The sequence below is a fragment of the Oncorhynchus gorbuscha genome, linkage group LG15 (genome assembly GCF_021184085.1).
Source record: "Oncorhynchus gorbuscha isolate QuinsamMale2020 ecotype Even-year linkage group LG15, OgorEven_v1.0, whole genome shotgun sequence".
Classification (NCBI taxonomy): domain Eukaryota; kingdom Metazoa; phylum Chordata; class Actinopteri; order Salmoniformes; family Salmonidae; genus Oncorhynchus; species Oncorhynchus gorbuscha.
The window spans coordinates 28,247,865-28,271,639 of NC_060187.1; the positions used below are offsets into that span (position 1 = coordinate 28,247,865).

General features: G+C 47.5%; 1 protein-coding gene across 2 annotated transcripts in view; it reads right to left on the minus strand.

The window, feature by feature from the left end:
* Positions 1-233: 233 nt before the first annotated feature.
* The window catches only part of LOC123996856 (phospholipid phosphatase 3-like), a 51,795-nt gene continuing 28,253 nt past the window's right edge, over positions 234-23,775 (minus strand). For both annotated transcript variants that reach the window (XM_046300635.1, XM_046300636.1), the window contains exons 3-7: positions 19,788-19,880; positions 19,482-19,669; positions 18,714-18,771; positions 12,538-12,714; positions 234-632 (exon numbers count right to left, since the gene is read on the minus strand). In XM_046300635.1, the coding sequence (XP_046156591.1) occupies positions 504-632; positions 12,538-12,714; positions 18,714-18,771; positions 19,482-19,669; positions 19,788-19,880 (645 nt within the window). In that variant the 3' untranslated portion in view covers positions 234-503. The remainder of the gene's footprint in view (positions 633-12,537; positions 12,715-18,713; positions 18,772-19,481; positions 19,670-19,787; positions 19,881-23,775) is intronic.

Below are 23,775 nucleotides of genomic sequence, written 5' to 3' on the forward strand. Positions count from 1 at the left end.
TGTCTGTCTGTCTGTCTGTCTGTCTGTCTGTCTGTCTGTCTGTCTGTCTGTCTGTCTGTCTGTCTGTCTGTCTGTCTGTCTGTCTGTCTGTCTGTCTGTCTGTCTGTCTGTCTGTCTGTCTGTCTGTCTGTCTGTCTGTCTGTCTGTCTGTCTGTCTGTCTGTCTGTCTGTCTGTCTGTCTGTCTGTCTGTCTGTCTGTCTAACTTCTTGTCTTTTAGCTTTCGATTATTTTCTTTTTGCTCTAACTTGGGCTCAAAGTAGTAGTAATAACAATAGTAGTAAAGAGTCTGGATAGTGGTTTCTGCAGGGCAGGACTCAAATAAAGCACTACTCCCTAAGTAGTGCACTACTTTGCACCAGCGGGTGTGATAAGGAGTGCACTATATAAAAAGCGGAGTGTGATTTGAGACGCGACCAAAGTCTCTCTGGTCGCTACATTCTACTGTCCAATGGGCGGTGAGAAATGCTGTGATAGGCTCCTCGGTCAGGGGAAGGGGCCTGTATCACACCATGTTGTGGTGGTTGTTCCGCTCGATGATGTCAGCAGGGGGGAGGAGCTCCTTCTTGATGGGGGAGGGAGGGGGCGAGGCAGGCATCTCCTGCGGCTTGAACAGGTCAGATACATAGAACACCTGGGTGGGGGAGAGAGAAATGTTAAAATACTATACCTACACATAATAATCAGCGAGAGGGATTAATATGACCAGAGGAAATGACTGACTATGGCTCACAGTGAACACAACCCTACATCATCATCATCATCATTATTAGGACTAGAACAAAGGGAGCCAGGCTTAAGATGGATCTCCTTTCCTCACCCCTTTCCTCAGCCCTCTTTCTCCCACTGTCTTCCCCTCATGTAGTGAGCTCAAGGTACTCTAGTGGGACTTGAGAGGCAGAGGGATGAAGAGAAACCAAATGCCAGCCTCTTCCTGAGTTCATCGCTCTCTCCTCTCTCTTCAGTCCTCTGCTCCCTCCCCCACACTCCGCCCTCTGCCTACTCCCGAGTCTCCTGAGAGGGAAGGAAGAGATATGGGACTCCTGATGACATCATTGGCCAAACAGGAAAGCGGGCAGGTTGGGCAGGAAGTGGGCCTATGGAAAAGGTTCTTAGCAACAGCATAGTCCCTCTCATTCTCTCTCTAATTCATCCCCTCTCTCCTCTCCCTCTTTCTCCTTCCTTCTCTCCTTCTCCCACGCATCCAAACAGGTTGAGCTGATGGGGACAGATATAGAGGTCATGGGACAGATTACAGACAGCTTGCTGTCAGAGCATGACCTTTTACGATCTTTAATAATGACCTTTGACTGAGTCATGACATCATTATAGGGAGACCCATAATAGACCCTGTCAGCTCAATAAAACAAAGATACTTCACTAGAACAACAGGCCCTGTGTGTGTCTGTGTGTGTCTGTATGCGTGCGTGAGTGAGTTCATGCATACAAATGTGAATTCATATATGTAGTGTGTGTGTAGCAGTGTTGTGAGCAGAGTGGTGAATGCTATCATACAGTATTTCTGACCACTACAGTTAAAGACGTGGGCATTCCAAACCGCTGTTCTCACAAGGACATAGGCATCCAATCACAGCAGGCCTTGTCCACCTGCTGACCACCTCTGACCTCTAACCCCTGACCCCTGGCTGGCTGAGGCCTCATCACAGCATGAGGCTTCCTGTGCACACACACACACACAAGCATGCACGCACACACACAAACACACCACCTCCCAGCATAGTGTGTAAGAAATGCAGACTCAGCAACATACACCAGGGGAGGGAGGACTGTGCGCTCCTTAATGTGGCCCTACTGGAAACATGCCAGTGGAACATTTAAAGGGGGATACTGTCTCAGGGACGTCCTCCCTTTATCAGATCCATCACTCAGTACAGCCTGGGACAGGTATGTATTTTCCCTACAGAGATTGCCATCATAATACAGTTTTTAATAACACTACCAGTCATGTTTAGAGTCCTCTGTCACACCATGTGACTCATGAATACACTCAGTCAGACAGGACATTACATCGTGATATGGCAGGAAGTAGGTGAGTGTGCCTAAACCTAACAGGCACGGCTCGACCTGTGGCTACTGGTGTACAGAGAACACAGCGCCCCACACAAACTACCTGCCCTCCAGGACAGAGAGACAAAAACCACATTCTATCTCAAGGCCATCAGACTGTTAGACAGCAATCACTAACACAGAGTGGCTGCTGCCTACATACAGACTTGAAATCATTGGCCACTTTAATAAATGGATCACTAGTCACTTTAATAGTGGCACTTTAATAATGTTTACATATCTTGCATTACTCATTTCATATGTATATACTGCATTTTTATACCATCTATTGCATCTTGCCTATGCCGCTCTGTCATTGCTCATCCATATAAACTCAGCAAAAAACTAAACGTCCTGTCACTGTCAACTGCGTTTATTTTCAGCAAACTTAACGTGTCAATATTTGTATGAACATAACAAGATTCAACAACTGAGACATAAACTGAACAAGTTCCACAGACATGTGACTAACAGAAATGGAATAATGTGTCCCTGAACACAGGGGGGGTCAAAATCAAAAGTAACAGTCAGTATCTGGTGTGGCCACCAGCTGCATTAAGTACTGCAGTGCATCTCCTCCTCATGGACTGCACCAGATTTGCCAGTTCTTACTGTGAGATGGTACCCCACTCTTCCACCAAGGCACCTGCAAGTTCCCGGACATTTCTGGGGGGGAATGGCCCAAGCCCAAGCCCTCCGATCCAACAGGTCCCAAACATGCTCACTGGGATTGAGATCCGGGCTCTTTGCTGGCCATGGCAGAACACTGACATTCCTGTCTTGCAGGAAATCATGCACAGAACAAGCAGTATGGCTGGTGGCATTGTCAAACTGGAGGGTCATGTCAGGATGAGCCTGCAGGAAGGGTACCACATGAGGGAGGAGGATTTCTTCCCTGTAACGCAGAGCGTTGAGATTGCCTGCAATGACAACAAGCTCAATCCGTTAATGCTGTGACACACCGCCCCAGACCATGATGGACCCTTCCCTCCAAATCGATCCCACTCCAGAGTACAGGCCTCGGTATAACGCTCATTCCTTCGACGACAAACGCAAATCCGACCCAAGGTGAGACTCTTTGCCAGTCCTGTCTGGTCCAGCGACGGTGTGTTTGTGCCGGTGATGTCTGGCGAGGACCTGCCTTACAACAGTCCAGCCTCTCTCAGCCTATTGCGGCCAGTCTGAGCACTGATGGAGGGATTGTGCGTTCCTGGTGTTTTTTATTTTTTTATTTAACCTTTATTTAACCAGGCAAGTCAGTTAAGAACATATTCTTATTTTCAATGACGGCCTGGGAACAGTGGGTTAACTGCCTGTTCAGGGGCAGAACGACAGATTTGTACCTTGTCAGCTCGGGGGTTTGAACTCGCAACCTTCCGGTTACTAGTCCAACGCTCTAACCACTAGGCTACGCAGTTGTTGTTGCCATCCTGTACCTGTGTCGCAGGTGTGATGTACGGACATACCGATCCTGTGCAGGTGTTGTTCCACGTGGTCTGCCACTGCGAGGACGATCAGCTGTCTGTCTTGTCTCCCTGTTGCGCTGTCTTAGGCGTCTCACAGTACGGATGTTGCAATTTATTGCCCTGGCCACATCTGTAGTCCTCATGCTTCCTTGCAGCATGCCTAAGGCACGTTCACGCAGATGAGCAGGGACCCTGGGCATCTTTCTTTTGGTGTTTTTATCAGAGTCAGTAGAAAGTCCTCTTTAGTGTCCTAAGTTTTCATAACTGTGACCTTAATTGCCTACCGTCTGTAAGCTGTTAGTGTCTAATTTTGTTACGTAAGACCGAATCCAGGTGGTGAGTCACATTTTCTTAGGTTACAGCCTTATTTTAAAATGTATTAAATCGTTTTTTTCTCCTCAGCAAGCTACACACAATACCCTATAATTACAACGTTTTAGAAATGTTTGCTAATTTATTAAAAAGATAAGAAATAGATAAGATAAGAAAATAAATATCACATTTACATACTGTACGTATTTAGACCTTCACTCAGTACTTTGTTGAATCACCTTTGGCAGCAATTACAGTTTTGAGTCTTCTTGGGTATGACACTACAAGCTTGGCACACCTGTATTTTGGAGAGTTTCTCCCATTCTTCTCTGAAGATCCTCTCTAGATCTGTCAAGTTGGATGGGGAGCGTTGACTCTCTTCTCTGTATACATCAATGAGGTCGCTCTTGCTGCTGGTGAGTCCCTGATCCACCTCTACGCAGACGACACCATTCTGTATACTTCCGGCCCTTCTTTGGACACTGTGTTAACAACCCTCCAGGCAAGCTTCAATGCCATACAACTCTCCTTCCGTGGCCTCCAATTGCTCTTAAATACAAGTAAAACTAAATCCATGCTCTTCAACCGATCGCTACCTGCACCTACCCGCCTGTCCAACATCACTACTCTGGACGGCTCTGACTTAGAATACGTGGACAACTACAAATACTTAGGTGTCTGGTTAGACTGTAAACTCTCCTTCCAGACCCATATCAAACATCTCCAATCCAAAGTTAAATCTCGAAATTGGCTTCCTATTTCGCAACAAAGCATCCTTCACTCATGCTGCCAAACATACCCTTGTAAAACTGACCATCCTACCAATCCTCGACTTTGGCGATGTCATTTACAAAATAGCCTCCAATACCCTACTCAACAAATTGGATGCAGTCTATCACAGTGCAATCCGTTTTGTCACCAAAGCCCCATATACTACCCACCATTGCGACCTGTACGCTCTCGTTGGCTGGCCCTCGCTTCATACTCGTCGCCAAACCCACTGGCTCCATGTCATCTACAAGACCCTGCTAGGTAAAGTCCCCCCTTATCTCAGCTCGCTGGTCACCATAGCATCTCCCACCTGTAGCACACGCTCCAGCAGGTATATCTCTCTGGTCACCCCCAAAACCAATTCTTTCTTTGGCCGCCTCTCCTTCCAGTTCTCTGGTGCCAGTGACTGGAACAAACTGCAAAAATCTCTGAAACTGGAAACACTTATCTCCTCCTCAGCTTTAAGCACCAACTGTCAGAGCATCTTACAGATTACTGCACCTGTACATAGCCCACCTATAATTTAGCCCAAACAACTACCTCTTTCCCAACTGTATTTAATTTATTTATTTATTTTGCTCCTTTGCACCCCATTATTTTTATGTCTACTTTGCACATTCTTCCATTGCAAAACTACCATTCCAGTGTTTTACTTGCTATATTGTATTTACTTTGCCACCATGGCCTTTTTTGCCTTTACCTCCCTTCTCACCTCATTTGCTCACATTGTATATAGACTTGTTTATACTGTATTATTGACTGTATGTTTGTTTTACTCCATGTGTAACTCTGTGTCGTTGTATCTGTCGAACTGCTTTGCTTTATCTTGGCCAGGTCGCAATTGTAAATGAGAACTTGTTCTCAACTTGCCTACCTGGTTAAATAAAGGTGAAATAAATAAAATAAACATCTATTTTCAGGTCTCTCCAGAGATGTTCGATTGGGTTCAAATCCGGGCTCTGGCTGGACCACTCGAGGATATTTAGAGACTTATCCCGAAGCCACTCCTGCGTTGTCTTGGCTGTGTGATAAGGGTTGTTGTCCTATTGGAAAATGAACCTTCGCCCAGTCTGAGGTCCTGAGCGCTCTGGAGCAGGTTTTCATCAAGAATCTCTCTGTGTTTAGTTCCGTTCATCTTTGACTCGATCCTGACTAGTCTCCCAGTCCCTGCCACTGAAAAACACCCACACAGCATGATGCTGTCTCCACCATGCTTCACCATAGGGATGGTGCCAAGATTCCTCCAGACGTGACGCTTGGCATTCAGGCCAAATAATTCAATCTTGGTTTCATCAGACCAGAGAATCTCATGGTCTGAGTCTATGTGCCTTTTGGCAAACTCCAAGCGGGGCATCATGTGTCTTTTACTGAGGAGTGGCTTCCATCGGTTGAGTGCTGCAGAGATGGTTGTCCTTCTGGAAGGTTCTCCCATCTCCACAGAGGAACTCTGGAGCTCTGTCAGGGTGACCATTGGGTTCTTGGTCACCCCCTGACCAAAGCCATTCTCCCCCAATTGCTCAGTTTGGTTGGGTGGCCAGCTCTAGGAAGAGTCTTGGTGGTTCCAAACTTCTTCCATTTAATAATTATGGAGGCCACTGTGTTCTTGGGGACCTCCAATGCTGAAGAAATGTTTTGGTACCCTTCCCCAGATCTGTGCCTCAACACAATCCTGTCTCAGAGCTCTACGGACAATTCCTTTTAACTCATGGCTTTGTTTTTACTCTGACATGCACTGTCAACTGTGGGACCTTATATAGACAGGTGTGTGCCTTTCCAAATCATGTCCAATCGATTGAATTTACCACAGGTGGACTCCAATCAAGTCGTAGAAACATGGCAAGGATGATGCACCTGAGCTCAATATCGAGTCTCATAGCAAAGGGTCTGAATATTTATGTAAATGTCATGTTTGTCATTTATTATCATGTCTTGTCCCTGTGCTCCCCATGCTATTCGTTTCCCTCTGCTGGTCTTATTTGGTTCTTTCCCTCCTTCTACCCCTCTCTCTCCCCCTCCCTCTCTCACTCTCTCGCTCTCTCTTCTCTCTATCGTTCCGTTCCTGCTCCCAGCTGTTCCTATTCCCCTAATCATCATTTAGTCTTCCCACACCTGTTCCCGATCCTTTCCCCTGATTAGAGTCCCTATTTATTCCTTTGTGATCCGTTCCTGTCCCGTCGGTTCCTTGTATTGTATTCACCATGCTGTGATTGCGTTTCGCCCTGTCCTGTCGTGTTTTTGCTATGATTGTGTATCGCCCTGTCCTGTCGTGTTTTTTGCCTTCATCAGATGCTGCGTGTGAGCAGGTGTCTCTGTCGACTACGGCCTGCGCCTACCTGAAGCGACCTGCAGTCTGTGGCCGCTTCTCCAGTTGTTTCCCCTCTACAAGTCTAGAGGATTTCTGTTATTCCGTTTTGGACTTAAATAAACTCTGTTTCTGTTAAAGTCGCTTTTGGGTCCTCTTTCACCTGCATGACAGAAGGAACCGACCAAGGAATGGACCCAGCGACTACAGACGCTCGTTACACTGCCGTCAGGATCCAAGGAGCCATGCTCGGCAGACACGAGCAGGAATTGTCTGCTGCTCGCCATGCCGTGGAGAACCTGGCCGCTCAGGTTTCCGACCTCTCTGGACAGTTCCAGAGTCTACGTCTCGTGCCACCTGTTACTTCCTGGCCTGCCGAGCCTCCAGAACCTAGGGTTAATAACCCACCTTGCTACTCCGGGCAGCCCACTGAGTGTCGCTCCTTTCTCACGCAGTGTGAGATTGTGTTCTCTCTCCAACCCAACACATACTCTAGAGAGAGAGCTCGGGTTGCTTACGTCATTTCACTCCTTACTGGCCGGGCTCGAGAATGGGGCACAGCTATCTGGGAGGCAAGGGCTGATTGCTCTAACAAATTCCAGAACTTTAAAGAGGAGATGATTCGGGTTTTTGACCGTTCAGTTTTTGGTAGGGAGGCTTCTAGGGCCCTGGCTTCCTTATGCCAAGGTGAACGGTCCATAACGGATTATTCTATTGAGTTTCGCACTCTTGCTGCCTCTAGTGAGTGGAACGAGCCGGCGCTGCTCGCTCGTTTTCTGGAGGGACTCCACGCAGTGGTTAAGGATGAGATTCTCTCCCGGGAGGTTCCATCAGATGTGGATTCTTTGATTGCTCTCGCCATCCGCATAGAACGACGGGTAGATCTTCGTCACCGGGCTCGTGGAAGAGAGCTCGCATCAACGGTGTTTCCCTGCTCCGCATCGCAACCATCTCCCTCCTCTGGCTTTGAGACTGAGCCCATGCAGCTGGGAGGGATTCGCATCTCGAATAAGGAGAGGGAATGGAGGATCACCAACCGCCTGTGCCTCTATTGCGGAGTTGCTGGACATTTTGTTAATTCATGTCCAGTAAGAGGCCAGAGCCCATCAGTAAGCGGAGGGCTACTGGTGAGCGCTACTACTCAGGTCCCTTCATCTAGATCTTGTACTACTATGTCGGTCCATCTACGCTGGACCGGTTCGGGTGCTACATGCAGTGCTTTGATTGACTCTGGGGCTGAGGGTTGTTTCATGGACGAAGCATGGGCTCGGAAACATAACATTCCTTTCAGACCGTTAGACAGGCCTACGCCCATGTTTGCCTTAGATGGTAGTCATCTTCCCAGTATCAAATTTGAGACACTACCTTTAACTCTCACAGTATCTGGTAACCACAGTGAGACTATTTCTTTTTTGATTTTCCGTTCACCGTTTACACCTGTTGTTTTGGGTCATCCCTGGCTAGTATGTCATAATCCTTCTATTAATTGGTCTAGTAATTCTATCCATCCTGGAACGTTTCTTGTCATGTGAAGTGTTTAATGTCTGCCATCCCTCCCGTTTCTTCTGTTCCTACTTCTCAGGAGGAACCTGGCGATTTGACAGGAGTGCCGGAGGAATATCATGATCTGCGCACGGTCTTCAGTCGGTCTCCCGAGCCAACTCCCTTCCTCCTCACCGGTCGTATGATTGTAGTATTGATCTCCTTCCGGGGACCACTCCTCCTCGAGGTAGACTATACTCTCTGTCGGCTCCCGAACGTAAGGCTCTCGAGGATTATTTGTCTGTGTCTCTTGACGCCGGTACCATAGTGCCTTCTTCTTCTCCGGCCGGGGCGGGGTTCTTTTTGTTAAGAAGAAGGACGGTACTCTGCGCCCCTGCGTGGATTATCGAGGGCTGAATGACATAACGGTTAAGAATCGTTATCCGCTTCCCCTTATGTCATCAGCCTTCGAGATTCTGCAGGGAGCCAGGTGCTTTACTAAGTTGGACCTTCGTAACGCTTACCATCTCGTGCGCATCAGAGAGGGGGACGAGTGGAAAACGGCGTTTAACACTCCGTTAGGGCATTTTGAGTACCGGGTTCTGCCGTTCGGTCTCGCCAATGCGCCAGCTGTTTTTCAGGCATTAGTTAATGATGTTCTGAGAGACATGCTGAACATTTTTGTTTTTGTCTATCTTGACGATATCCTGATTTTTTCTCCGTCACTCGAGATTCATGTTCAGCACGTTCGACGTGTTCTACAGCGCCTTTTAGAGAATTGTCTCTACGTAAAGGCTGAGAAGTGCTCTTTTCATGTCTCCTCCGTTACTTTTCTCGGTTCCGTTATTTCCGCTGAAGGCATTCAGATGGATTCCGCTAAGGTCCAAGCTGTCAGTGATTGGCCCGTTCCGAGGTCACGTGTCGAGTTGCAGCGCTTTTTAGGTTTCGCTAATTTCTATCGGCGTTTCATTCGTAATTTCGGTCAAGTTGCTGCCCCTCTCACAGCTCTTACTTCTGTCAAGACGTGTTTTAAGTGGTCCGGTTCCGCCCAGGGAGCTTTTGATCTTCTAAAGGAACGTTTTACGTCCGCTCCTATCCTCGTTACTCCTGACGTCACTAGACAATTCATTGTCGAGGTTGACGCTTCAGAGGTAGGCGTGGGAGCCATTCTATCCCAGCGCTTCCAGTCTGACGATAAGGTTCATCCTTGCGCTTATTTTTCTCATCGCCTGTCGCCATCTGAGCGCAACTATGATGTGGGTAACCGTGAACTGCTCGCCATCCGCTTAGCCCTAGGCGAATGGCGACAGTGGTTGGAGGGGGCGACCGTTCCTTTTGTCGTTTGGACAGACCATAAGAACCTTGAGTACATCCGTTCTGCCAAACGACTTAATGCCCGTCAAGCTCGTTGGGCGTTGTTTTTCGCTCGTTTCGAGTTTGTGATTTCTTACCGTCCGGGTAGCAAGAACACCAAGCCTGATGCCTTATCCCGTCTGTTTAGTTCTTCTGTGGCTTCTACTGATCCCGAGGGGATTCTTCCTTATGGGCGTGTTGTCGGGTTAACAGTCTGGGGAATTGAAAGACAGGTTAAGCAAGCACTCACGCACACTGCGTCGCGCGCGCTTGTCCTAGTAACCTCCTTTTCGTTCCTGTTTCCACTCGTCTGGCTGTTCTTCAGTGGGCTCACTCTGCCAAGTTAGCTGGTCATCCCGGTGTTCGAGGCACTCTTGCGTCTATTCGCCAGCGCTTTTGGTGGCCGACTCAGGAGCGTGACACGCGCCGTTTCGTGGCTGCTTGTTCGGACTGCGCGCAGACTAAGTCGGGTAACTCTCCTCCTGCCGGTCGTCTCAGACCGCTCCCCATTCCTTCTCGACCATGGTCTCACATTGCCTTAGACTTCATTACCGGTCTGCCTTTGTCTGCGGGGAAGACTGTGATTCTGACGGTTGTCGATAGGTTCTCTAAGGCGGCACATTTCATTCCCCTCGCTAAACTTCCTTCCGCTAAGGAGACGGCACAAATCATTATTGAGAATGTATTCAGAATTCATGGCCTCCCGTTAGACGCCGTTTCAGACAGAGGCCCGCAATTCACGTCACAGTTTTGGAGGGAGTTCTGTCGTTTGATTGGTGCGTCCGTCAGTCTCTCTTCCGGGTTTCATCCCCAGTCTAACGGTCAAGCAGAGAGGGCCAATCAGACGATTGGTCGCATACTACGCAGCCTTTCTTTCAGAAACCCTGCGTCTTGGGCAGAACAGCTCCCCTGGGCAGAATACGCTCACAATTCGCTTCCTTCGTCTGCTACCGGGTTATCTCCGTTTCAGAGTAGTCTGGGTTACCAGCCTCCTCTGTTCTCATCCCAGCTTGCCGAGTCCAGCGTTCCCTCCGCTCAAGCGTTTGTCCAACGTTGTGAGCGCACCTGGAGGAGGGTGAGGTCTGCACTTTGCCGTTACAGGGCACAGACGGTGAGAGCCGCCAATAAACGCAGGATTAAGAGTCCAAGGTATTGTTGCGGCCAGAGAGTGTGGCTTTCCACTCGCAACCTTCCTCTTACGACAGCTTCTCGTAAGTTGACTCCGCGGTTCATTGGTCCGTTCCGTGTCTCCCAGGTCGTCAATCCTGTCGCTGTGCGACTGCTTCTTCCGCGACATCTTCGTCGCGTCCATCCTGTCTTCCATGTCTCCTGTGTTAAGCCCTTTCTTCGCACCCCGTTCGTCTTCCCTCCCCCCTCCCGTCCTTGTCGAGAGCGCACCTATTTACAAGGTACATAAGATCATGGACATGCGTTCTCGGGACGGGGTCACCAATACCTAGTGGATTGGGAGGGTTACGGTCCTGAGGAGAGGAGTTGGGTTCCGTCTCGGGACGTGCTGGACCGTTCACTCATCGATGATTTCCTCCGTTGCCGCCAGGATTCCTCCTCGAGTGCGCCAGGAGGCGCTCGGTGAGTGGGGGGGTACTGTCATGTTTGTCATTTATTATCATGTCTTGTCCCTGTGCTCCCCATGCTATTCGTTTCCCTCTGCTGGTCTTATTTGGTTCTTTCCCTCCTTCTACCCCTCTCTCTCCCCCTCCCTCTCTCACTCTCTCGCTCTCTCTTCTCTCTATCGTTCCGTTCCTGCTCCCAGCTGTTCCTATTCCCCTAATCATCATTTAGTCTTCCCACACCTGTTCCCGATCCTTTCCCCTGATTAGAGTCCCTATTTATTCCTTTGTGATCCGTTCCTGTCCCGTCGGTTCCTTGTATTGTATTCACCATGCTGTGATTGCGTTTCGCCCTGTCCTGTCGTGTTTTTGCTATGATTGTGTATCGCCCTGTCCTGTCGTGTTTTTTGCCTTCATCAGATGCTGCGTGTGAGCAGGTGTCTCTGTCGACTACGGCCTGCGCCTACCCGAAGCGACCTGCAGTCTGTGGCCGCTTCTCCAGTTGTTTCCCCTCTACAAGTCTAGAGGATTTCTGTTATTCCGTTTTGGACTTAAATAAACTCTGTTTCTGTTAAAGTCGCTTTTGGGTCCTCTTTCACCTGCATGACAGTAAATAAGGTACTTTTGTTTTTTACTTTTAATAAATTAGCAAAAACATCTAAAAACCTGTTTTCGTTTTGTCATTATGTGTTATTGTGTGTAGATTGATGAAGATTTTTATTTAATTAATACATTTCAGAATAAGGCTGTAACGTAACAAAATGTGGAAAAATTCAAGGGGTCTGAACATTTTCTGAAGGCACTGTAGATATATAGAACTGCAATACTGCTTGGTTTTCAACTCTCAACAGTTTCTCGTGTGTATCAAGAATGGTCCACCAGCCAACGGACATCCAGCCAACTTGACACTGGGAAGCATTGGCGTCAACATGGGCCAGCATCCCTGTGGAACGCTTTCGACACCTTGTAAAGTCCATGCCCCGACAAATCAAGGCAGTTCTGAAGGCAAAAGGGGGAGGGTTGCAACTCAATATTAGGAAGGTGTTCTTAATGTTTGTACATTCAGTGTGTGTGTGTGTGTGTGTGTGTGTGTGTGTGTGTGTGTGTGTGTGTGTGTGTGTGTGTGTGTGTGTGTGTGTGTGTGTGTGTGTGTGTGTGTGTGTGTGTGTGTGTGTGTGTGTGTGTGTGTGTGTGTGTGTGTGTGTGTGTACTCACTATGCAGTAGGCCACCAGGGCGCCCTGTACAAAGCCGGCCAGTACGTCTGTGGGGTGGTGCTTGTGGTCGGAAACGCGTGATAGGCCGGTGTAGAATGCCATCATCAGCAGCGTGAACTGGAGGAGGGGGCGGAGCAAACGGGCACCTCGCCAGGTGAACCTGGACTGGAGATAAAACTGATGGAGGGATGGAAAGAGGGAGAAAGAGAGAGAAAAGGGGATTATTATTTTTAATGCATGACCACAGAAAGACATTGAGCAGTAGGTGTTTGATCTTACACAGACAGATGTATAGTAAACATCTGAAGCCGATATGTAGATCTGTATACCATCAGGAGAAATTCCTTTGTAAAAGTGAATAAGTGTGAACTATATTGTGGGATATTACTGAGATGAGTGCCTTTAGGAAGTAGTATGACAGATGACGGACTGTGTTCTCCTCTCCTCTCTTCTCCTCTACTCTCATATCTTCCCTTCTCCTTCCTTCCCTCTCTTCCCTTCTCCTTCCATCTCTTCTCCTCTACTCTCACCCCATCTTCTCTCTTCCCCTCTACGCTCATCTCTTCTCCTCTACTCTCATCCCATCTTCTCTCTTCCCCTCTACGCTCATCTCTTCTCCTCTACTCTCATCCCATCTTCTCTCTTCCCCTCTACGCTCATCTCTTCTCCTCTACTCTCATCCCATCTTCTCTCTTCCCCTCTACGCTCATCTCTTCTCCTCTACTCTCATCCCATCTTCTCTCTTCCCTCTACGCTCATCTCTTCTCCTCTACTCTCATCCCATCTTCTCTCTTCCCCTCTACGCTCATCTCTTCTCCTCTACTCTCCTCTACTCTCATCCCATCTTCTCTCTTCCCCTCTACGCTCATCTCTTCTCCTCTACTCTCATCCCATCTTCTCTCTTCCCCTCTACGCTCATCTCTTCTCCTCTACTCTCATCCCATCTTCTCTCTTCCCCTCTACGCTCATCTCTTCTCCTCTACTCTCATCCCATCTTCTCTCTTCCCCTCTACGCTCATCTCTTCTCCTCTACTCTCCTCTACTCTCATCCCATCTTCTCTCTTCCCCTCTACGCTCATCTCTTCTCCTCTACTCTCCTCTACGCTCATCTCATCTCATCTCTTCACTTCCCCTCTCTTCTCATCTCTCCTAACCTCTTTTCTCTTCACCTCTCTTCTCCATGTTACAAACACCTATAAATGTACTGTATGTAAGAGTGAGTGTGTATTATTCCTATTCAGATCACATAGACCAGACTGTGGTTCTGATAAATGTTCCCCCTTCAGCTGTAAAAAAAAACCATGACTACTGACTAAACCCAACAGAAACTCACACACACTCCTGTCCATGTTCAACACCCGTTCAGAGTGAACTCTCTCCCCCCATTAGAATAAACAACAGACAAGCGGATGTGCCCTCTGACTTAGTCAGCTTAGCTGGGCTATATTTTACACCAAAGCACAACCAAAACAGGAATGCAAACGGCCAAGGCCATTCTCAATCACACACACGCGTGCCCATGCGTGTGCGCACACACACACAAAGTGAGTTCAGGGCCTGGACCCTTGGACTTCCTGTGTTTCTTCATCTCTCCTCAGACTCAGACCTGTACTTCCTGCTTCATATGGCCAGAGACTGGGTGGGGCCGTCTCCGGCAAGGTCTCCCTCACTCCCTTCCTCACCCCCTCTCTCACCTCTCCACTCAATTCAATTCAAGGGGCTTTATTGGCATGGGAACCATATTTTAACATTACCAAAGCAAGTGAGGTAGATAATATACAAAAGTGAAATAAACAATACAAAAATTAACAGTAAACATTACACTCACAGAAGTTCCAAAAGAATAAAGACATTACAAATGTTATATCATGTACTGTATATACACAGTGTTGTAACGATGTACAAATGGTTAAAGTACAAAAGAGAAAATCAATAAGCATAACTATGGGTTATATTTACAATGGTGTTTATTCTTCACTGGTTAACCTTTTCTTGTGGCAGCAGGTCACAAATCTTGCTGCTGTGATGGCACACTGTGGTATTTCACCCAGTAGATATGGGAGTTTATCAAAATCGGGCTTGTTTTCGAATTCTAAATCAGGTTTCTTTTCTAATTCTACTCTCACCAAGTTCCACCAAGTTCCAAGTTCCACCCTCACCAAGCTGATCTAACAATAGCCCAGTCAAACCCCCTTCCTAAAATTCCCAGAGGAAGGTAAGGAGTAGGTTGACTGGCTCTTCCTGGAAGACAAGCTCATCATCATTGTTGCTCATCATTGTTTTCTTCGAGCAAAGAGAGGAAGGTACCCACCCATCCCTCTCTCCCATCTCTCCTGCACTCTTTCTCTTTCTCTCAGGGATGTTTATAGTTTGGGGGGGAGGATAAGGTGAAGGAGGGAAAAGGTATAGAGCTACTAGCTATAGTTCCAGTCCTGGTCCTATAGAGCTACTGGCTGTAGTTCTAGTCCTGGTCCTATAGAGCTACTGGCTGTAGTTCCAGACCTGGTCCTATAGAGCTACTAGCTTTAGTTCCAGTCCTGGTGGTCTTGCAGAGCTACTGGCTGTAGTTCCAGTCCTGGTCCTATAGAGCTACTGGCTGTAGTTCCAGACCTGGTCCTATAGAGCTACTGGCTGTAGTTCCAGACCTGGTCCTATAGAGCTACTGGCTGTAGTTCCAGACCTGGTCCTATAGAGCTACTGGCTGTAGTTCCAGACCTGGTCCTATAGAGCTACTGGCTGTAGTTCCAGTCCTGGTATTGCAGAGCTGCTGGCTGTAGTTCCAGACCTGGTCCTATAGAGCTACTGGCTGTAGTTCCAGACCTGGTTCTATAAAGCTGCTGGCTGTAGTTCCAGTCCTGGTCCTATAGAGCTACTGGCTGTAGTTCCAGACCTGGTCCTATAGAGCTACTGGCTGTAGTTCCAGTCCTGGTATTGCAGAGCTGCTGGCTGTAGTTCCAGACCTGGTCCTATAGAGCTACTGGCTGTAGTTCCAGACCTGGTTCTATAAAGCTGCTGGCTGTAGTTCCAGTCCTGGTCCTATAGAGCTGCTGGCTGTAGTTCCAGACCTGGTTCTATGGAGCCGCTGGCTGTAGTTCCAGACCTGGTTCTATAGAGCCGCTGGCTGTAGTTCCAGACCTGGTATTGCAGAGCTGCTGGCTGTAGTTCCAGTCCTGGTATTGCAGAGCTGCTGGCTGTAGTTCCAGTCCTGGTATTGCAGAGCTGCTGGCTGTAGTTCCAGTCCTTGTATTGCAGAGCTACTGGCTGTAGGTCCAGACCTGGTTCTATAGAGCTGCTGGCTGTAGTTCCAGACTTGGTTCTATAGAGCCGCTGGCTGTAGTTCCAGACCTGGTTCTATAGAGCCGCTGGCTGTAGTTCCAGACCTGGTTCTATAGAGCTGCTGGCTGTAGTTCCAGACCTGGTCCTATAGAGCCGCTGGCTGTAGTTCCAGACCTGGTCCTATAGAGCTGCTGGCTGTAGTTCCAGTCCTGGTCCTATAGAGCTGCTGGCTGTAGTTCCAGACCTGGTCCTATAGAGCTACTGGCTGTAGTTCCAGACCTGGTCCTATAGAGCTGCTGGCTGTAGTTCCAGACCTGGTTCTATAGAGCCGCTGGCTGTAGTTCCAGACCTGGTTCTATAGAGCCGCTGGCTGTAGTTCCAGACCTGGTATTGCAGAGCTACTGGCTGTAGTTCCAGTCCTGGTATTGCAGAGCTACTGGCTGTAGTTCCGGTCCTGGTCTTACTCACACTACAGCCAGTAGCTCTGCATGAGAGATGTTCTTACCACAGACTGAGGAATGTCTCACTAACACTTATCCATCAGAAGACTATTGTGTTTCTGCCCTGAGAAAAACTACTATAAAAAAAACACTAAAGATGTTTCTAAACTCCATGAATGACTGAGAAGATATGAAGCCACAGTTTAGTGGTTTCTTACAGAAGAATTCTACTCAAGAAGAGAGACTGCTTTCTCTGACTCACTGACTCACGTAATCACTCTGGGACAGATATATATAACACAACTAGGAAATAGAGGGAGATAAAGAGATGTCCTGCCATCATTCCACACCACAACATAATGTCTGTAATATTGTTGTTTACTAACCCTCAATTATAAAAACAGGATCCCTGGGGTGTGTGTTGATGTGTGTGTCGCTGTTAGTGTGAATGTGTGTGTCGCTGTCTGTGTGAATACTGTACAAACTGCCTGGTCAGTTTATATTCCCTAGGAAAGTTGGCTCTTATCTCCTCGCTCTCTTCCTCCCTCTCTTCTTGCTCTCTCTGTGACTTCACCACTAGATCCACCTCCCAGACAACGTGTTTGTGGTTTGAATGTCAAGCCTGCGGTCTGGAGGCACACCTCTCTTCTTCCACCCCTCCTCTCTTTTACACTCCCTCTCACCATTCTAACAGAGAGGCTGTCAGAGAGAGGCAGGGAAATACCCAGTACTCACCACAAAATACCGCACAATACTCCAGGAAGCATAGGCCAACAGTACACACCCAAAAGCTTGACAACCCAGCTCAGCCAAGTTCAGCCTATCCAAGCCCAAAACACTGAGCATAGTTGTGGAAATATCTGCAGACTTAATAGAGTGGAAGAGGAGATGGGGGGATAAAGAGGGGAGGTAGAGACAAAGAAAGAGAGGGGGGGCTGGGGGGGGTCAGTGTATGTAATTAGTGTGTTGGAAGCGTTGAGGCCCGCTGGGGTACAAAGACAGACCAAGAGACCACAACAGGTGGAGATCGGCAGAGAGAGAGAGAGAGAGAAAGAGAGGAGAGAGAAGGAGAGAGAGAAGGACAGAGGAAGTGTGTTCAGCTGTTAAGAGGACAACAGGTCGAGTACATCCATCCATCCCTCTAGGGACAGGAGGAAATAAAATAACTCTTCAGAGTGTCTGATTAAACTATGAGCAGGACAGAGGGAGGGAGAAGGGGTTAGTGGGGGAGTCGGGATGATGAGGGGATAGAGGGAAACAAAGATCTTTTTCATCAGACAGATGAATCCTGCAGCTCATTAACCCTTTACACTCGTGGGAATTGGCCTACATGGATAGGAATATACAGAAGGAATATGAAATGCATAACCATGGTAGCAATTTTTCATCTACTGTTCTTTTTGCTGCAAAAACTCTTCATACATTCAGTAAGATGATAAGAATATTCCTGGATCATTTGGAATAGTTGCAGCATAAGTGAGAGGACTAACTGATGTCTCCAAGTGGTCACACACCTCTCCAAAGTGAACATAGTTCCTATTCCATTTCTATGCACTTTTATGATTCAAAAGCTCTTCAACTATAAGGTGTTTTTTAACAATTATTTTTGAGGAACTAGAACAAGCACACTTGAAGTTGTTTTGGTTGGAACACAACCCTGCATCCCCCCATCACACAATCACTGTTGTTGTTTACACAATCCCAAAACGGTCCATTATCAATTGCAATCTGGGTCAGGAGGGCATCATTTCGAAGCTTGTTCTATTGCCAACATGACTAGCTATGCTATAAAATATAGTCTTACAGTGTTAGGCTTTCACAAGACAATTCGGGGAAACAGATTGTAATTTTGGTGCGAATAGAAAGGAGTCATGAGTGAATTGGGGTGTGTCTGCCGCGGCAAGTTTTCTTCACAAACAAAGGCTCATTCTGTTCACAACAACCCAGGGTATGACACCATGCCATAACTGAACATCAAACAAGGTGATCATAAACATTGATACTGTATATGAAATTAGTTTCATGACATGGAAATGCACATTTGTACTCAAAGAGGTATTTATTATAATCATTGTCTCATCTTTCAAAATACATTGAGTGCTCTTAATTTACTGCATTCCCCTCACTCAGACGTCAGAAAATGTGCTAAAGCTGCCCAATTACTTAGAGGAATAGAGGAAACATCTTGTCGCGTCCAGCGCTAAAGTTCAGAAGTGGCCGTCAAAACCCAGACAGAGCTGTGAAGCGCAGAACCTGACGTCATGTCGCGCAGAGGTCTGGCATCATGTTTTACTATACAGCCACTGCGTTCCGATTAAGTCAGTGCCAAAATCTGCCATTTTCAACCCGTATACAGGTATGAGTGTGAAGGGCTACACCTATTTCCCATGATGCCCTCTGTCATCTGCACCACTCCATTGTTTCTGTGTACCACAGTGTGTGTGTGTGTGTGTTACTCACAGCCAGGTAGAGCATAGTAAACATGGAGAAGGAGGCATGTCCTGAGAAGAAGGATTTCCTGGTAAAACAAACAAGCAAACATGAGTAGTCTGTGTGAGTGAAAGTGAGTGAGTGAGTGAGTGAGTGAGTGAGTGAGTGAGTGAGTGAGTGAGTGAGTGAGTGAGTGAGTGAGTGTGTGTGCGTGTCTGGTGTGGGTGCGTGTCTGTATGTGCGTGCGTGTCTGTATGTGCGTGCGTGTCTGTATGTGTGTGCGTGTCTGTATGTGTGTGCGTGTCTGTATGTGCGTGCGTGTCTGTATGTGTGTGCGTGTCTGTATGTGCGTGCGTGTCTGTATGTGCGTGCGTGTCTGTATGTGTGTGCGTGTCTGTATGTGTGTGCTTGTCTGTATGTGTGTGCGTGTCTGTATGTGCGTGCGTGTCTGTATGTGCGTGCGTGCGTGTCTGTATGTGCCTGTCTGTATGTGCGTGTCTGTATGTGCGTGTCTGTATGTGCGTGCGTGTCTGTATGTGCGTGTGTGTCTGTATGTGCGTGCGTGTCTGTATGTGCGTGCGTGTCTGTATGTGTGTGCGTGTCTGTATGTGTGTGCGTGCCTGTAAGTGTGTGCGTGCCTGTATGTGTGTGCGTGTCTGTATGTGTGTGCGTGTCTGTATGTGCGTGCGTGTCTGTATGTGCGTGCGTGTCTGTATGTGCGTGCGTGTCTGTATGTGTGTGCGTGCCTCTGTCTGCGTGTTTGTGTGCATGCATATGTGTTTTGATATGTGTACTGACCTGGCTTCCTGTACTTTGCTCTCAGGGCCCTTACAGGTGTATGAGGTGATATATCCGAGGGAACAGTTGATGGCTGACCAGTCAGGGTTACACACGTCCAGGAAGTGCGGTCTCATCCTGCCCACTGACACCTTGGCGATGTCTGTGAACGACTGACTAATGGCACAGCCAAATATAAACACTCCAACCTAGAGATGTATTACAACCATTAGTACCATATAACCTTCAAAATTAAAACAAGAATATTCTTGAAATGTATCATTTATTGTCCAGTCTCTACCCACCCAGACCTCTACTAGTACTCACCTGTTTGTAGAGAGATGAGACATAAGGGTTCCCAATGAAAGACTTAGATCCCTCACTCAGATGGTGAATCCGGTAACACTCTCCTATAACAATCTATAGAGAGGAGAGGAGAGGAGAGGAGAGGAGAGGAGAGGAGAGGAGAGGAGAGGAGAGGAGAGGAGAGGAGAGGAGAGGAGAGGAGAGGAGAGGAGAGGAGAGGAGAGGAGAGGAGAGGAGAGGAGAGGAGAGGAGAGGAGAGGAGGATTTGAGATGAAGAGGTGAAAGGAATTGAACATTACAAACAAACTCTTGATCGGGTTCTGATGAGTGATATTATCAACTATCATGCAGTTAGGTCAAACACATGCACACACACAGTGACAATGTGTAATTAAGCACCTGTTGATTAAGTGAAAACATGGATAAAACAGGGAGGATGGAGACAAGATGGATGATGAATGAATAATGGAGAGATGGACACATTGAGCATGGCCTGCCGTTCCCTTGGGCACCACTGACATGATGTCTTTAATGATGCGGTATGGCAGAGGAGCTGATGAGGGGATGGAGGAGGGGATGAGATGGACAGATGACCCCTTTAACAAAGACAGAGAGATAACAGAGATCCTATCTATGTCTCTGGGTTAACATTGTCACATGTTATGTAGCACACCGGCCATATGCACTGATCTGGCACTGATCTGTCTGATAACTCAAGCAGACAAACTAGCTACCGCATGGCCATCAAAAAAAGCTTGCACTAGGCTGGAACAAGTTTGCTCAGCTGATCGAGCATGGTTTGCTGTAGTAGCCAGTGCATCATAACTACCGAGAGTAGAGTGATTTTCAGAATTAGGAACTAGTGTTAAGTGTTAGTGATAGGTGGTTAACACGGTCTCAGAGTCCTGCAGTGATGTTGTAACACTAGAGTTCTGGCCTTAGCTTAGTGGGTTAACACTGTCTCAGAGTCCTGCAGTGATGTTGTAACACTAGAGTTCTGGCCTTAGCTTAGTGGGTTAACACTGTCTCAGAGTCCTGCAGTGATGTTGTAACACTAGAGTTCTGGCCTTAGCTTAGTGGGTTAACACTGTCTCAGAGTCCTGCAGTGATGTTGTAACACTAGAGTTCTGGCCTTAGCTTAGTGGGTTAACACTGTCTCAGAGTCCTGCAGTGATGTTGTAACACTAGAGTTCTGGCCTTAGCTTAGTGGGTTAACACTGTCTCAGAGTCCTGCAGTGATGTTGTAACACTAGAGTTCTGGCCTTAGCTTAGTGGGTTAACACTGTCTCAGAGTCCTGCAGTGATGTTGTAACACTAGAGTTCTGGCCTTAGCTTAGTGGGTTAACACTGTCTCAGAGTCCTGCAGTGATGTTGTAACACTAGAGTTCTGGCCTTAGCTTAGTGGGTTAACACTGTCTCAGAGTCCTGCAGTGATGTTGTAACACTAGAGTGCTGGCCTTAGCTTAGTGGGTTAACACTGTCTCAGAGTCCTGCAGTGATGTTGTAACACTAGAGTTCTGGCCTTAGCTTAGTGGGTTAACACTGTCTCAGAGTCCTGCAGTGATGTTGTAACACTAGAGTTCTGGCCTTAGCTTAGTGGGTTAACACTGTCTCAGAGTCCTGCAGTGATGTTGTAACACTAGAGTTCTGGCCTTAGCTTAGTGGGTTAACACTGTCTCAGAGTCCTGCAGTGATGTTGTAACACTAGAGTTCTGGCCTTAGCTTAGTGGGTTAACACTGTCTCAGAGTCCTGCAGTGATGTTGTAACACTAGAGTTCTGGCCTTAGCTTAGTGGGTTAACACTGTCTCAGAGTCCTGCAGTGATGTTGTAACACTAGAGTTCTGGCCTTAGCTTAGTGGGTTAACACTGTCTCAGAGTCCTGCAGTGATGTTGTAACACTAGAGTTCTGGCCTTAGCTTAGTGGGTTAACACTGTCTCAGAGTCCTGCAGTGATGTTGTAACACTAGAGTTCTGGCCTTAGCTTAGTGGGTTAACACTGTCTCAGAGTCCTGCAGTGATGTTGTAACACTAGAGTTCTGGCCTTAGCTTAGTGGGTTAACACTGTCTCAGAGTCCTGCAGTGATGTTGTAACACTAGAGTTCTGGCCTTAGCTTAGTGGGTTAACACTGTCTCAGAGTCCTGCAGTGATGTTGTAACACTAGAGTTCTGGCCTTAGCTTAGTGGGTTAACACTGTCTCAGAGTCCTGCAGTGATGTTGTAACACTAGACTTCTGGCCTTAGCTTAGTGGGTTAACACTGTCTCAGAGTCCTGCAGTGATGTTGTAACACTAGAGTTCTGGCCTTAGCTTAGTGGGTTAACACTGTCTCAGAGTCCTGCAGTGATGTTGTAACACTAGAGTTCTGGCCTTAGCTTAGTGGGTTAACACTGTCTCAGAGTCCAGCAGTGATGTTGTAACACTAGAGTTCTGGCCTTAGCTTAGTGGGTTAACACTGTCTCAGAGTCCTGCAGTGATGTTGTAACACTAGAGTTCTGGCCTTAGCTTAGTGGGTTAACACTGTCTCAGAGTCCTGCAGTGATGTTGTAACACTAGAGTTCTGGCCTTAGCTTAGTGGGTTAACACTGTCTCAGAGTCCTGCAGTGATGTTGTAACACTAGAGTTCTGGCCTTAGCTTAGTGGGTTAACACTGTCTCAGAGTCCTGCAGTGATGTTGTAACACTAGACTTCTGGCCTTAGCTTAGTGGGTTAACACTGTCTCAGAGTCCTGCAGTGATGTTGTAACACTAGACTTCTGGCCTTAGCTTAGTGGGTTAACACTGTCTCAGAGTCCTGCAGTGATGTTGTAACACTAGAGTTCTGGCCTTAGCTTAGTGGGTTAACACTGTCTCAGAGTCCTGCAGTGATGTTGTAACACTAGAGTTCTGGCCTTAGCTTAGTGGGTTAACACTGTCTCAGAGTCCTGCAGTGATGTTGTAACACTAGAGTTCTGGCCTTAGCTTAGTGGGTTAACACTGTCTCAGAGTCCTGCAGTGATGTTGTAACACTAGAGTTCTGGCCTTAGCTTAGTGGGTTAACACTGTCTCAGAGTCCTGCAGTGATGTTGTAACACTAGAGTTCTGGCCTTAGCTTAGTGGGTTAACACTGTCTCAGAGTCCTGCAGTGATGTTGTAACACTAGAGTTCTGGCCTTAGCTTAGTGGGTTAACACTGTCTCAGAGTCCTGCAGTGATGTTGTAACACTAGAGTTCTGGCCTTAGCTTAGTGGGTTAACACTGTCTCAGAGTCCTGCAGTGATGTTGTAACACTAGAGTTCTGGCCTTAGCTTAGTGGGTTAACACTGTCTCAGAGTCCTGCAGTGATGTTGTAACACTAGAGTTCTGGCCTTAGCTTAGTGGGTTAACACTGTCTCAGAGTCCTGCAGTGATGTTGTAACACTAGAGTTCTGGCCTTAGCTTAGTGGGTTAACACTGTCTCAGAGTCCTGCAGTGATGTTGTAACACTAGAGTTCTGGCCTTAGCTTAGTGGGTTAACACTGTCTCAGAGTCCTGCAGTGATGTTGTAACACTAGAGTTCTGGCCTTAGCTTAGTGGGTTAACACTGTCTCAGAGTCCTGCAGTGATGTTGTAACACTAGAGTTCTGGCCTTAGCTTAGTGGGTTAACACTGTCTCAGAGTCCTGCAGTGATGTTGTAACACTAGAGTTCTGGCCTTAGCTTAGTGGGTTAACACTGTCTCAGAGTCCTGCAGTGATGTTGTAACACTAGAGTGGGTTCTGGTAACACTAGAGTTCTGGCCTTAGCTTAGTGGGTTAACACTGTCTCAGAGTCCTGCAGTGATGTTGTAACACTAGAGTTCTGGCCTTAGCTTAGTGGGTTAACACTGTCTCAGAGTCCTGCAGTGATGTTGTAACACTAGAGTTCTGGCCTTAGCTTAGTGGGTTAACACTGTCTCAGAGTCCTGCAGTGATGTTGTAACACTAGAGTTCTGGCCTTAGCTTAGTGGGTTAACACTGTCTCAGAGTCCTGCAGTGATGTTGTAACACTAGAGTTC